Source organism: Leptopilina boulardi, unplaced genomic scaffold (genome assembly GCF_019393585.1).
Source record: "Leptopilina boulardi isolate dan_hultmark-lab unplaced genomic scaffold, ZJU_Lbou_2.1 LbouV2_362, whole genome shotgun sequence".
NCBI lineage: Eukaryota > Metazoa > Arthropoda > Insecta > Hymenoptera > Figitidae > Leptopilina > Leptopilina boulardi.
This window is the reverse complement of record NW_026137932.1, coordinates 4,417,067-4,433,288: the sequence shown is the minus strand read 5'-3', so window position 1 is coordinate 4,433,288 and position 16,222 is coordinate 4,417,067. Positions and strand designations below refer to the sequence as shown.

The 16,222-nt window shown below is 25.2% G+C and overlaps 3 protein-coding genes across 4 annotated transcripts in view; 1 reads left to right on the top strand and 2 right to left on the bottom strand.

The window, feature by feature from the left end:
* Positions 1-2,432: 2,432 nt before the first annotated feature.
* LOC127286649 (transient receptor potential cation channel protein painless) lies at positions 2,433-8,771 on the top strand. 2 transcript variants are annotated; one of them, XM_051313150.1, is made up of 6 exons: positions 2,433-2,583; positions 5,189-5,557; positions 5,782-6,508; positions 6,579-7,184; positions 7,270-7,783; positions 7,852-8,771. In XM_051313150.1, exons 2-6 carry the CDS (start codon positions 5,204-5,206, stop codon positions 8,297-8,299), a joined length of 2,649 nt encoding a protein of 882 aa, XP_051169107.1. In that variant the 5' UTR covers positions 2,433-2,583; positions 5,189-5,203; the 3' UTR covers positions 8,300-8,771. The 2 variants fall into 2 exon arrangements, with proteins under 2 accessions (XP_051169107.1, XP_051169108.1); XM_051313151.1 differs by having other exon boundaries at positions 2,582-2,719.
* Positions 8,772-8,901: 130 nt separating this feature from the next.
* LOC127286653 (mitotic spindle assembly checkpoint protein MAD1-like) overlaps positions 8,902-16,222 on the bottom strand; it is a 35,466-nt gene continuing 28,145 nt past the window's right edge. Inside the window, exons 5-7 of the mRNA XM_051313155.1 lie at positions 10,061-10,516; positions 9,667-9,968; positions 8,902-9,568 (exon numbers count right to left, since the gene is read on the bottom strand). Coding sequence (XP_051169112.1) covers positions 9,210-9,568; positions 9,667-9,968; positions 10,061-10,516 — 1,117 coding nt within the window. The 3' untranslated portion in view covers positions 8,902-9,209. The remainder of the gene's footprint in view (positions 9,569-9,666; positions 9,969-10,060; positions 10,517-16,222) is intronic.
* Positions 11,354-15,360, bottom strand: LOC127286650 (heat shock protein 70 B2-like). Its single transcript, XM_051313152.1, has 2 exons — positions 14,960-15,360; positions 11,354-13,186 (listed from the first exon to the last, which is right to left on the bottom strand). The coding sequence occupies exons 1-2, from the start codon at positions 15,339-15,341 to the stop codon at positions 11,535-11,537; spliced, it is 2,034 nt and encodes a 677-aa protein (XP_051169109.1). The 5' UTR covers positions 15,342-15,360; the 3' UTR covers positions 11,354-11,534.

Here is a 16,222-nt window from a genome sequence, read left to right as displayed (position 1 = left end):
TAATCCTATATCAAAGATCCCATAAAGAATAAATTGTTTTTAACAATTATTATATTTATTATTGATAATTAGTTTAATTAATTATTTGTAATAGATATAAATTAAATTAATTAATTATTATTATATATAATTAATATTAATTAAATAATAATTAATTAATCTTATAGAAAGGAGCCTATACCTAATAATTTATCATTAACAAAATTATTTTATTATTATTGTCAATTAGTTAATTTAACTATTTGTAATAGTAATGAATTTCATTAATTCCTTAATGGCCTTTTTATTACGTATGACTGAATTAACTAAATAGTTGCTAATAATTGTTAATAACATACTATTAATAATAATAATAATTAACTGCTAATTTAATAAATCGAGTAATAAGTCAACTAATTATTAATTAATGCACTTACTATTAAAAAAAATATTTAAATGAACTAATTAACAATAATTGTTAATAACAAATCATACTTTATAGGAATATTTATATAGGATAAATTAATGACCTTATTAATTAAATTAAAAATTAATTAATATTAAAATGTAATTAACTGCCTTTCTATTACAAATAATTAATTAAACTAATTAACAATAATTGTTAATAACAAATAATTTTATAAGGGATTTTTAATATAACATTATTAATGCCCTATAATTAATTAAGCCAAAGGTAAATTAATGGCCCTTCTATTACAAATAATTAAATAATTAAACTAATTAAAATTGTTAAATACCTAACAATTGTTTATAACAAATTATTTTTTATGAGATCTTTCATATATAGAATTAATTTGTGACTTAATTAATAAAGTCGATGATTAATTAAAGCTTTTACTATTAAAAATAATTAAATTAACTAATTAATTAATGGCATTACTGTTAAAAAAGAATATATTAACTAATTAGCAATATGTTATAATAATTGTTAATAACAAATTGTTGTTAAGAATGATTAATGAATTAATTAATTTATTATAGATATAAATTATTATTAACAATATTATGTTATTTAGAATTATTACTTATTATTGCTAAAGAGTTAATTTAATTATTTGTAAAGGTAAGGCCATTAATTAATGAATTATTATTAATAACAATTTGTTATTAACTATATATATTAAATTATTATTTAATATATCTAATTAGTTAATTTAATAGTATGTATAGCACTTCGGCCGTTAATTAATAAATTTAATGAATGAATTAATTAGTTAATGAATTAATTAATGAATAAATGAATGAATTAATTAAGGCTATTGCTTTCATATTGATAAAGTTACTATTACAAATAATTAAATTAAGTAATTAATAATTGAAATCAATTAATTAATTTAATTATTTGTTAAGTGATAGATAACGTCAGTAATTAATTAAAGGCCTTATCATTAAAAATGATTAAATTAAGTACTTAGCAATAATATATAATATCTTTTAATAACAAATCATTGTTATTAATAATTAATTAATAAGGTAATTTAGTAATATGTTAATCAAGTAATTAATTAATAGCTTTGCAATTAGATGTAATTAATTTAACTAATTAACAATAATAAATAATAATTGTTAATAAGCATTTATCCTTCATAGGATCTTATAGAGGTATCAAATTTTTCAAAATTTTATATTTCGCACATTGAATTTATATTCCCCTATTTTCATGAAATTATTTTATTTATCAAATTTTGTTAAAAATTCAAATTAATAAATAAAGTTTCAATTAATAACCATTATTATCAATTTATATTATATATAGTATACGATTCTACATATATATATATATATATATATATATATATATATATATATATATATATATATATATATATATCTGGTACTCCGTAATTGTTGATTTTTCTATTTGATTTTTTCAATAAAATAATTTTTTGTAGATGTACATGTATGTAAAATTTGGTATCTTTAATTATATCAACTTTGCAAAGTTTTATTTAATTTTACAAGTCACTGAAATTCAACCGCTATTTTTATCACTTGATAACCGCATATCATTTAATCTGCGTGGGTACAAACATATCTTCATATGATTTGAATCTCTTTTATAAAAATTAAAATTCTTCATTATTATTTTGTTTTTAGTACAAACGTATATAATTGATGAAATATATAGACAAATATAAATTTTATATAATTTAAATTTTTAAGAAATTAATAAAATTTGGCCTCTTTCAGAAAATTTTTTACTTAAATTATTTTAAGTTTATTTAATTGTTATATTATAATATTTAATCAATATATGAAAAAAAGTAATTAAAAATTAAAGTTTGTATAAAGTTGCATGTAACTTTCTACTATATAGGTAAATTTCAAAAAAGAAAATTTCTTATTTAAATATATATTATATATTAAATTTAACTTCTTCTGGAGAGAGAGAGAGAATTAATTACAAAAGCAGCGGCTCCATAAGCCGGACCGGACGGATCAGATGAATATGTGAGTAGCCTTGTCTCTTTCTCTCTTTTTCTCTCTCCATTGCATCGTGGTATTGAAGTGACAGTTCGACTAACTATAGTAAAAAGACTAGTCTGAAAAATCCTCTGCCTTGTTCAACATTCAAAGAATCAGGTGTGTTATTATTTTCTAAATATACATATAAAAATCTGTGTTATTAATTTGCAATTTTTAAATGTGACACACAATATAACGAAAGTAATAATCGAGAAAATTGTTTTAGTGAATAAACAGTTTCATCAACTTGGGTGTAATTTATAATTTTTTCTATAATAAACTTCTTATATACATTGTGCATGAAAATTGTCTCTTCATCAGGAATTTGATATTTAAATTCCGTGCTATCAACTTACTGTACAGTGGAAAAAATTTATTTGCTTCAAATAATGATCGTTTGCTTGACCATTATTATCGGAACAAATATTTACTTGAATAATAATTTTTATTTGAATTAAATACAAATACCATTTAATTTAAATAATAATTATTGAATAAAAATTTATTTGATAATTGTCAAGTAACCGATCATTTGAATTAAATAAGTTTTCATTTTCTATTATCAATTACACAATTAATTATTCATAATAATTTTAATTATATTTATTATTGTTTATTAATTTTTTTTTATTTTTCCGATTTTCGTTTTCTTTTATTATTATATACGATTTCGCATGGGGTCAGTGATACTTATTAAAATGAATCACCGGAAATAGCTATGCTGATCAGAAAAGTAGATCGTTCAGTTAATTCAAAAAGTCAAAACAAAATTTTTCTGTGGGTTGTAAATGTATACGAATATTCGATATTTGATATATATATATATTGTAAATTAATTGTTATATAGACAAAAATGGTCCTACTATATAATAATTGATGTCTCTATAAAGTATCAAAATGACATCATCGGGATACTGACTGTAAACCATATTCAGACACCCACACGAACACGTTTGTGACCTTAAACCGATTCTTGTGATGATGACGGTATTAAAGAAGATTAAATAAAAAAAAAATTGTTTCGTTCATGAAAATAGGGGAATATAAATTCAATGTGCGAATTAATTATAAAAGAAATTTATAAATTATAATCTAAAAGTTTCTATATTTGTTGCACTCGAGATATGATCAAATTTTGTCCGATGCTAATTATTTTAAAATAAATTTATCTACTATTTATATTGTTTATTAGATTTTTCTATTTTTTTATTATAATTTTTTTATTCTCATTAATTAATTTATTATTATTATTATTACTATTATTAAATTACAATCATTTTAACACACCATTGTTTACGAGGGAGATTCCGCTTCTTAACTTTTGATCAATTAATTGGTTATCAATTCATTATTACTTAATTACTTATAAATTAATTATTAAGTTATTAGTTATTAAGTAATTATTAATTAATTAGTTATCAATTAGTTATTAATTAATTATCATTTTCCTTTACGTTTTTGTAAAGGATTGTTTAATTATTGTTAACACAGAGATACAACTTAACTTTAACGATAAATTATTATTTATTATCTTTAATTAGTGAAATTAATTACTTGCAATTGTAAAGCCATTAATTAATTACTGAATTAACTTATTAAATAATTAATTATTAATAACAATAATTTGTTGTCAACAGTTATTATTTATTATTGCTAAGTAGTTAATTTAATAATTTTAATGGTACGTCCTTTAATGAATTAATTAATGGCCTTACTTTTGCAAATAATTAAAATAATTTAGTTAAATTAATTAGTTCATTTAATCATTGGTAATAGTAAGGCAATTAATTAATTATTATTAACAATAATTTGTCATTAACAATTATTATTTAATATTGCTAATTAATTAATTTAATGCCTTATAATAGTAAGAGTATTAATTAATTAATTACTGGTCTTACTATCACATTACGAATAATTAAATTAATTAACTTTGTTCAAATATTAATTAGTTAATTTAATTATTTATAATATTAAGCCTTTCAACATAAAAGAAATGGCCTTGTCATTACAAATAATTAAATTAACTATTTCATTCATTAAATTAACTAATTAATTCATTCATTAATGGCCGTACTGTTACATATAATGAATTTAACTAATTAGGAATATTAAATAATAATTGTTAATAACAAATTTTTGTTTCTAATAATTGAATACTTAATTAATTAATGGTCATGCCATTAGAAATAATTAAATTAATTCTTTATCAATAACCCTGGCGGAATCATAAAATCGGATTTAAATCGAATTTGATTTAATTTTGATTGAGTTTGATTAGAAGCAGAATTTTGCCGCTAATTGATGAAATTTGATTAAATAAACCATTGCTAATTAAAATTTATTATTATTTTAATTGATTTGTGCAAGAATTGAGTTCAATTATGCATTAATTAAATAGTAATTAATGCACTTATTACTATTAAATTAACACATAATTGAAATCAATTCTTGCACAAATCAACTAAAATAATGATACATTTTCATTAGCAATGGTTTATTTGATCAAAATTTCATCAATTAGCAGCAAAATTCTGCTTCTAATCAAACTCAATCAAAATCAAATCAAATTTGATTTAAATCCGATTTTATGATTCCGCCAGGGTAATAAGTAATAATTATTAATAACAAAGTGTTTGTTGCATTCATTTATTTTCATTTTTGATGATTTTTTTTATATTAACTTAATTTATTCGTTTCTTTATTTTTCTATTATTTATAGAAAACTTTAAATGTAATGCCAATTGGAAAAATGGATTTAGAAGAAGAACTTTTGCAAATGCACACAACAGATGTTCAAAATTCTAATCTTTATAAATTACTTCTAAAGAGTTTGCAATCAAAACACTTTGCAGTTTTTAAAAGTTTCATTAATAAGGCTCTAAAGAAACATGAAACTGGAATTAATGTGGATTATGCTTTTCCGGATCCCTATAATAAAACATTTTTGGACATAGCTTGCTGCGAAGGATTAAAAGATTTTGTAGAATTATTGCTGGAATTAGGTGCAAATCCTAATAAAATTAATGAAACATACAATCGATCGCCACTTCATTTTGCTGCAGAAAATGGACATGCAGAAGTTTTACAAGTAATTCATTGTTTTTAATAAGAAAAAAGTTAATTACTTCCAGATATATTCATCCCGAATTCCCAAATTATCACTGCTGATAACTTTCCATTCCAAAAATTTCTTCCTTTTTTCGCATTTCCTCAACTAATTTTCATTATTTAGAATGCATATCCATCTCCTAATTTCTCATTAAGATTTAATTTTTAACTTACTATAAATTCCGTAATGTATTTTTTTTAAAGATACTTTTGGAAGATCCAGCCATTAATCCTAATCTCGAAGTAGGACGTCAAACTGCTTTTCATATTGCTGTCAAAAATAAAGATCTACAATGTGTTAAAGTACTTTTAAGTGCAGAAGCAAGACCAGATATTGCAAATGCCAAAGGAATAACAGCTATTCATCAAGCTGCTTTAACAAGACAAAAAGAAATCGTTCATTTAATTCTCAGTACAAAATTTACAATTCCTTTGGATATTGATACTTTTAGAGATTATAAACAACAAACTGCAAGGGATTTATTGAAACAAAATTGTCCTGAATTTGATTTACCAGAACAAAAATCACGAAAAGTTGATTTTAATCTATTAAGGTACTATTTAGATGCAAATGATGAGAAGAATTTTTTGATAAATTTATCACAAATTAATGATAATGAATCAATTAATTTTAATGAACTTATAAAAATTGCTTCAGAACATAATTTATCTGAGGCAATTGTCAAATTAATAAGTAGAGAGGAACTTGTCGAAATGTCAGAAGCAGCAGAAATTGCTGTACGTCGTGGTCATTATGAAGTGTTGAAAAAAATTTTAAATTATGATTGTCATATAGGAAAAAAATTGCTTATTTTAGCTTGTCAGGAATTGTCAACACCATGTAGAAGAAGTTTAGATTATCAAAAGATAAGGCTTAAATGTTTGAAAATTATTCTTAAACAACAAGATGTTGACGTACGCATTGAAGATGGTATTATCTGTTTATTTCGTACGTTGTTGGGTTTGATATTTTTCTGAAAAATTCTATTTTTTCTTCACAGAAAAGGGAAATACTCCATTACATTATGCGGCAAGAGCTGAAAATTCAGAAGCAGTGGAACTATTATTGCAAGCTGGAAGTTACATTGGTCATCTAAATCAATTAGGTGTTCCTCCTTTGGCTCATATAAGCTCTGAGATATTAAATAATTATTTTAATACCTGCATCAATAGTAGCAATGAACGTTCAGACGATTGTGAAATACATTTTGATTATAAATGTTTAATGCCTAATGTTTTTAAAAATAATGGAGAAGAACCACTTTTAGGTAGTAATCAACGGAATTCGAATAAAAATATTATGGAAATGCAATCATTACGATACATAGCGGAAACTAAAGCATTGAAGCATCTTTTAAAGCATCCACTGTTAACATCATTTTTATTTATCAAATGGAGCAGAATTCGTTATATTTTATATGCTAATTTATTTTTTTACTTCATGTTTTACGTGTTAATGAATACGTATATAATTTTTGTAAATTCAAAGGAGGAGAATTTAAAGAATAATGTTCGAACAGCAGAAGAGGGTATATTTTTGTCAATAACTGGCATTGCATTAATAATTCTTGCGATAAGAGAAATATGTCAGTGTTTATCTTCACCAGGTAAAAATTATCATTATTTCTAATATATATGATTATTAAAATTGCTCAAAAATTACAATATAGTTGTAATTTATATTATTTTTAGGTCACTATCTCACAAGTTTTGAAAATTGGTTTGAAATAGCATTAATAATTTTGGCAGCAATATTTTTAGGCAACAATAATGCCCAAATTGGAGCAATAGTGATATTGTTTTCAGCTTGGGAGCTAGTCATTCTAATTGGTCAATTACCTAAAATGTCAACGGGAATTGAAATATTTAAAAAAGTTTCCCTTAATTTTATGAAATTTCTTTTCTTATATGCATTTTTGATACTTTCATTTGCATTGGCGTTTTATACTTTATTCAAAGATGGTGCTGATGACAATAAACCTTTTCCAAATGCAGCTCAATCAATTTTTAAAACAATTGTAATGCTAACGGGAGAATTTGAAGCCAGCGACATACCATTTGTAATTCATCCTGTTTTGGGTCATGTAATTTTTGTACTTTTCGAATTTTTAATTGCTATTGTTCTTTTTAATTTATTAACTGGTCTTGCTGTTAGTGACACACAGGAAATATTGTCTGAAGCCGAACTTGTTAGTTTAATTTCACGGTGAGTTTTTTTTTTTTTTGCTACAAAAATTAGATGATGATTTCAGTTATTAATTAATCTTCTTCTAGGACCAAACTGATTTCATACATTGAAGGAGTAACAGTGGGTTTACCATATCATTCGAGAAATAAATTATCTTGTTGCCTACAACCAATTGTGCGAAATTCAACAATTAGTCCACTCTATTTAATTGCTAAGAGAGTTATAATATTTAAAAAATTTTTACCCGAAGGTAAATTAAGCGTTAAACCATATAAGAATCATGAAATTGTACTACAAGGACGTCGAAATTTTGCATCAAAAGCATTTCCAATTCTTCAATTAGACTCATCGATTACAATAAGTGCAAAATCAATTCTCTCCGAACGTGAATATATTTCCAAAGAGGATAAAATTATTTCTAAATTAGAATCATTTAACAAAAGACTGGAGAAAATTGAGACTCTTATTTTGACATTGGGAGAATCTTTACAAGCAAATAAAAATGTATCTGACAATGAAAATATTGATAGTTAGCTTTATTTTATATGATAAAAATTGACTTCATGAGTAAAAATATGTTTTAGACATATACAGGAAAAAAAAAATTAAAAAAGACATATTTGGAAACAAATATTATTAGATTTATGTAATTATAATAATAATATTCTTAGAGATTTAGTGAGTTAAAGAAAAACTTATTTTTAATAAGAATCTATTAAATAATGTTGATTTAATTTTGTAATTTATATATTTTATAATAGAAATATTTAAATATGCGAACTTTTTGTAAAATGCAATGTGATAATTAAAAAACAAGACAATAATAAACCCAGTATTTTTCAACTATTTATGTAGTTATTTTTTTAACGTCTTATAATATTAAATATCGCCATGCTACATTCCGGACCGTGCATACAATTTTATTAAAACAGACTAAATTTTCTAATTAGACATATAAAAATACTTCCTATTACAATGATAGAATGGAAATAGGAAAAAGAATTTATAATTATTTTTATTCACTCGAATTAAGTGTTACGTTTTTTTTTTTTTTATTATTACAAATGCATCACGAGGACGTGACAAAATATATTGAAAAGAAAGATAAAAGAAATTAATAAATATATTCTACTAAATACAAAATCTACTCAATATTTATTATTATTTCCAATATTACAACTACAATTAATATTAATTAACTAATCTAAACTTAAAAAATTCTATGAGAATTTTTAAATTCTATATTTTTTAAAGAAAAAATTTAAAAATAAAATTTTTACAATTAATTGTGAATATTTTATCTTATAATTTAATTCATTTAATTCTAGCAAAGTTTTTAAATTTTTCATTCACTTTTCATTACTTTGCAATAATATTTCTAAGATAAAGTATTCATTTGAAAAAAAAAATTGTATTCAGAGTTCGAGATTTTTTTTTTTTTATTTTAGAGACCTGAATAAATGTCCATAACAGTTTGTTGATCAAATAATTCTGACTGCAATGCATTGAGAAACATGGGAACACTTTGTTGAACTTGTAAATATTTTTCGATAAGATTATTCAAAGTTCCAGAATATGGCGTTTCCAAAAGATTGACACCATCGTTGCTCATTTGGAAAAATAGAAAATCATCTGGTGAATCAGCATATTGACTGGACAATTTATACATTCCTTCTTTTGTTCTATCAACTTTCCAAGCAAAAAGTTGATAACACGCCTGGCGAAACTCTTGGGTAGAAGCTTTAAACGCCTCCTTTAAACGTGTTATCTTCAATTCATGAGTCTGCTTCAATTCTGCTATTTCTGTTAATTAAAATTAAATAAATTAGATTTAAAAACAATGACTGACAATATGTCTGTATAATTTTAAAGGCAATAATTCTAATAATTTTAATTCTAACCTTGTGCATGTAGAGAAGAAGATGCAACAGTTCCAGTACTACCAGTATTAACTTTTGAGCGCAATTCTTCAAGTTCACGTAAAAGAGCTTTTTGTTTCTCTTCAGCCTCCTGTTCAGCAACTGCCTGGGGATTCATTCGAAAATGTAAAATTCGCGAATTACAATTAAAATCGCCTTTCAAAGCACGATGTTCAAGTTCTCCTTTCAATTTTTCAATTTCATCTTGCAGCTTTTTGTATTCGTCTTTTTGTTTTCCTAAATCAACAATTTCTAAATCTGACTCTAATCGAGCAACTAATTCTCTGAAAGAAAAAAAAATTCTTTGATATTAAAATATCACTTCAAATAATTATATATATTTATTTTATCATTCTAAAAAAATAGAAATATTTACCTATAACCTTCTAGAGCGCGTTCAAGGGAAGGTATTCTTTCTGCCATTAAATTATTAGGATCAGAAATTGTGACTTCCTTTTCATAAAGATCAAGTTGTTGTCGATAGCTATCTCTCTCCCTAGTGATAAGCATCATTTTTTTTTGAGTTCTACTAATATGTTTTGTCATTCTTTCACACAATATTAATTTGTCAGACAAGAGTTTTTTTGTTTCCTCCCATTTTTCTTCGAGACTTTGACATTTTCTTTCAGAAACATCGGCCTTTGAACGAAGTTGACCTTCCTCAGCTGTTAAAACTGCCTCCGCTTGCTGTAAGCGATTAAGTTCTCGCTTCAAGGCAGAGGGACCGCCGGTAAATCCAATTGACTCATATTCAGAGAGACGATCCGATAGTTCGGCACATTTTACTTGTAATTGAGAGACAGTTTCTTCCAATTGTGTCATACGTTCGGTTCTGGAAAATAATTTTTTGTTTTACATTAAATATTGACCAATTTTTAATTTCTATGATTTTATTCTGAAACTTATTAACTGTAGTTTAGAGACTCGAAGGATTACAAAGACAACGGAGGCGGAGAAACTTGTCTTATTAAGAAGACTCGAGGCACAAAGAAATAATTCAAAATTCAAGAAATCAAAGTAGTCTCCCTTTTACTCGGCCTGCCGCCCAATAGTAACTAATAAATTCAGAATAGCTGTGTTGATTTCTTCATAGATTTTGCTTTTGCTCGAACACGTGTCGGATTTTCAGGAAATTTATTATTTTCTTTTCTAATTAAAGTTATGTTATGAATATATAATTGAATAAATATTGTAATTAAATTCTTATATTAAATAAGACAAATTAAATTCTTATAAATTTTCTTAGTACCTCGACGCTTTAGTTTTAGTATTTATCTTTTAATTCTTGTTTTTTAAAAAAATCGTTGTAAAAATAAACTTGTCCCCAACTTTTGCTGAATTTAGCGCTACAGAGTGGAGAAAACATTCAAATGGCTTTTTTCTTATCTCCCTCTCCCCTCTCCTCAACTGTCTTGGACTAAGGAACTTTGGCTTAAATTATTGATATTTCTTGTGAAAATAAAAAATTTTGTTCAACTTTGTTTATTTTATACGGCATTGCTTTACTTATTTTTCTTTATAATTCTTTCAGTTATTTATTAACAAATTTGAATTTTCGTAATTATTTTCTTTATAAATTATTAAGTTATTTTCTTTAGTCAAGTAAATTATAATAAATATTACTATTAAAAAACAAATTTCGAAGGAATAGGATAGTGAAATAATAACATTTGTGTATAGAAACAATAAATAAACTTTATTTACGAACGATTATCACAATGTAGACTTAGTTAAATAGCCTAGCGAGCAAAATAAAAGAATCTTAAATGAAAATTAAATATATCAGTCTCAAACATTTTCTTTACAAAATACTGCAAGTTTTTTTGTAACAGTTTTGAAAAATTAACTAATTAATCAACTTCCTCCACAGTGGGTCCCGAGTTTTGGCCACCGAAAGAATTTCCATAGGGATTTTGTCCTTGCCTAAATTGACTTCCACAATTCTCACCTCCTGCTCCTTGATGTATTTTTGTCAGAAGTGGCGAGCACAATTTCTCAATTTCCTTCAATTTATGAACAAATTCCTCCTTCTCGGCGAGGGTATTATTGTCAAGCCAATGTATCGTCTCTTCACAATAATCCAAAATTGTTTTCTTCTCCGAATCATTCAATTTTGTACCACAATCATTAACGGCTTGCTTCACATTGAAGACATAGCTCTCAACTTTATTGCGAGCCTCAACTTTTTCACGTTGCTGTTGATCTTGATCGCGATAACGTTCAGCCTCCGACAACATACGATCAATTTCCTCCCTCGACAATCGTCCCTTGTCATTGGTGATGCGAATATTATTACTGCGTCCACTTGCCGTGTCCTTAGCCGTAACATGAAGAATACCATTGGCATCCATATCGAAGGTGACATCAATTTTTGGCACACCTCGTGGCGCCGGTGCAATATTACTCAACTCAAAACGCCCCAGGAGATTATTGTCCTTGGTCATTGCACGTTCACCCTCGTAAACTTGAATAGTAACGCCCGGTTGATTATCGGCGTACGTGGTGAATGTTTGCGACTGTTTACAAGGAATGCGTGCGTTGCGTTCGACAATTTTTGTCATCACTCCGCCTGCCGTTTCGATACCAAGAGACAATGGAGCCACGTCCACCAGCAGAACATCCTGAAGTGTTGTATTATTGCCTCCCTCACCGCTGAGTATTGCCGCCTGAACCGCAGCACCATAAGCCACGGCCTCGTCGGGATTAATTGACAAATTCAATTGTTTTCCGCAGAAGAAATTTTGCAACATATTCTGAATCTTTGGAATACGCGTTGAACCACCAACAAGTACGACCTCATCAATTCTTCTCTTATCAATTTTAGCGTCAGCCAACGCTTTTTCAACAGGCTCTAGTGTTGCACGAAACAAATCGGCGCACAATTCCTCAAAGCGTGCGCGCGATATTTTTGTATAAAAATCCAAACCCTCGTAGAGTGCATCAATTTCAATGCTCGCCTCAGTGCTCGACGATAGTGTTCGTTTTGCTCTCTCCGCCGCTGTTCGCAATCGTCGTAGACTTCTTGGATTTTGACGTAGATTTTTTCTAAATTTCCTCTCAAATTCCTTGCACAAATGTTCAACAAGTCTATTGTCAAAATCCTCACCACCCAAATGTGTATCGCCTGCTGTTGATTTCACTTCAAACAATGAACCCTCATCAATTGTCAATATCGAAACATCAAATGTACCTCCGCCCAAGTCAAATATTAATATATTCTTTTCGCCTTTGAGATTTTTATCGAGACCATAGGCAAGTGCAGCGGCTGTTGGTTCATTTATTATTCGCAAAATATTGAGTCCAGCAATTGCACCGGCGTCTTTTGTCGCTTGACGTTGGGAATCGTTAAAATATGCTGGTACTGTCACAACTGCGTCTTTTACTTTTTTCCCAAGATATGACTCTGCTGTTTCCTTCATTTTTGTCAGCACCATTGAACTTATTTCCTCTGGATTGAATCTCTTTATTTCACCGCGAAATTCAATTTCAATTTTTGGTTTTCCTGGAAATGCAAAAGAAAACAAATTTAGAATTTTTATTTCACTTTCTTTTTATTTGTAAATTGAAAATTTCCTTCTTTACGTAATTGTTAATTGCATTTAATACAAAATATTTTTTCGTTTTTAGGATTTTTTACTTTACTCATTTTGAAAAAAGAAACTAAAATACAGGCCTCGGATCGACTTAAAGGCACAAAAAAAGTCGTTTTAGTCGATTTATATTCTAAAAAAAGTCGAAAAAGACGATTTTTTTTATTTTAACAAAAATATTTTACAGATTTTTAAATAAAAATTTTTTTCTTAAATAATAATACTTTTGGAAGGGTGTAAAGTTGAAATTTTTAGAAATAATTGAATTTTAAAAGATTTTGTTAATTTTCAGACAATAATTAAATTTTACACAACTAAAAGTAATTTAGCAAATAATTTCAGATAACATTTTTTGAAATGTAATTGAATTTTCAAAGATTTACAATTGAGATTTTTTAAATTAATTGAACTTCAAGTGATTTTTAATTAACAATTTTTGATGATTTCACTAAACAATTAATTAGAAATTGCGTACAAAAATACAATAATTTGAAAACCATTTTTAATTGAAAAATGGTTTCAGATTTACATAGAGTTATAATTGAAATTATTAAATTTCAAAAAATTTTAAAATTAATTAAAGTTTGGAAGCATTAAAATTCAAATTTTTCAAAATAATTGAATTTAAATTAAAATTTTGGATAATAATTTAATTTTAGTTGATTTTTGGTTGAAAATTTTGATAATAATTAATTTTGAATTGAAATTTTGGATAATTATTGAATTTTAATTGATTTTGAATTGAAATTTTGGGTAATAATTGAATTTTAGTTGATTTTGAATTGAAATTTTTGAAAATAATTCAACTTTATTTGATTTTGAATTAAAATGTTTTGGTAATTTTATTTGATATTTTTTTAAAATTATAAACAATTGTTAAATTTCACAAAAATTTTAATTGAAGAATAATTTTGATATAATTGAATTTGTGATGTATTTCATTAAAATTATTAAAAATAATTAATTTAGTGAAGAATTTTAGTTAAAAATTTGTTAAATAATTGAAATAAAGAAGATCTGAAGAAGATCTGCATTTTATACTAAAAAAAATATATTTTATTTAAAAATTTGTTTAAAAAATGTAAAAAAAATGTCGAAATAGTCGCATTTTATTAAAATAAGTCTAAAAAAGTCGTATTTTTGAAAAAAACTCGTAAAATCCGAGGCCTAAAAATACAATTTTAATTTTACAAAAAGAAAATAATAATAAAAAATAACAATTATAAATTTTCAAATAGTAAAATGCATTGCATAAAAATTTTTTGTCCCTTCTTTAATTACATATTTCTTTTTTTCTATACTTTGAGAAACATTATTTTTATACTGTAAAATAATAAGATATTCAAATAAAAAAAAAGAAAACAAATTTGTCGAAAATAATAATCAACCGAAAAATATTTTTTTCTCTATTTTAATTTTTGTAAAAACTTACAACATGAAAATATTTATTAAAAAAAAACAACAGAAAAATAATAATTATCAACAAAAGTATATTATTATTATTATAAATTTAACATAAAATACAAATGGAATTTTGTGCAAAAATTAGAAATAAAATTCTTGAAATTAAGAAGAAAAATTTATTGGAAAAAGAAGAATAAAATCCAATAAATTCGTGAATAAACAAATAATTTTTCTACAATGCAATAATTTAAAGAAAAAATATGTATTTTTTTGAAACTTACCTCCATCATTGACGACTTTGAAGGGCCAATGTTTCAGGTCACTCTGAATTTTTGGATCGTCAAATTTTCGACCAATCAATCGTTTTGCGTCAAAAACAGTGTTGGCCGGATTCATTGCCACTTGATTTTTCGCAGCATCGCCAATAAGACGTTCAGTGTCTGTGAATGCAACGTAACTTGGTGTTGTTCTATTGCCCTGATCGTTGGCAATTATTTCCACTTTTCCCTGTTGCCAAACACCAACACAGGAATATGTGGTTCCCAAATCAATTCCAATTGCAGACATTGTATTTGCTTTTGTCACTTTCACGTTTGTTTTAGAAAAATTATTAGTAAACTTTGCGTTACTAGACGATGTGTTATTCGTTTGATTGCTTTTCATGTACTGCCGGCACCATGCGCGTTCACTGCTTATATACATTCACGAGTCGTTTTCTCGAAACTTCTCGAGGCATCTCTCGAAGCCACTCAAAACTTCTGGCACTGTCTCGAGCGTAATATTTATTTTAAGAAATATTTTTTTATTCCGCGCGCTTTCATTTTATTATTCAACTTATTTTTATTAATATTATTATTAAAAATATAAAAATTATTATTTTGTTATTAAATAATAATAATTAAATTAAAAAATTATATTAGAATTTGAGTTTTAATTTTTTCTTATATCTAAAATTAGATCATTTTTGTCAAGAGATAAAAATTTTTGTTTTTCTTCAACTTTTAATTAATTTAAAGGAGAAAAATTATTATTTTTTTAAAAGAATTTAATTTTTGTTTAAAATTAATTTTTTCATATTTGTGCCCGATTATATCAAACAAAAATTTATTTTTGAAACAATTTTGAAATACCACGTAAAAACAATATATTTTTCTTTCATTACTTTCTTTTATTGTACTTTTTGTTTAATGAGAAAATTGCTTTTATCATATTTGAAAATAAGATAATTTATTATTTATTAATAACTAAAGTAATTTGAATAATAATGAAATAATTATAAAAATAATTAAATAATACAAAAAATAATAATAATAATAAAGTAATGAATATATTATTCGTTTTGGTTTCTCGACTTGTCGAGAAGGTTCGACGAAAAAATAAGAGAGATGATTTCTAGAAATCGATTTCCAATGAAGTTTTCGAATTTTTTATTCTTTCATTAATTTTTTTTTATACCTATTTTGAAATCGTTAATTAAAATTTATGAATATAATAAACATTTTTTACAACAACGTTCTTTTGGTGAATTTTTAGACGGTAAATTC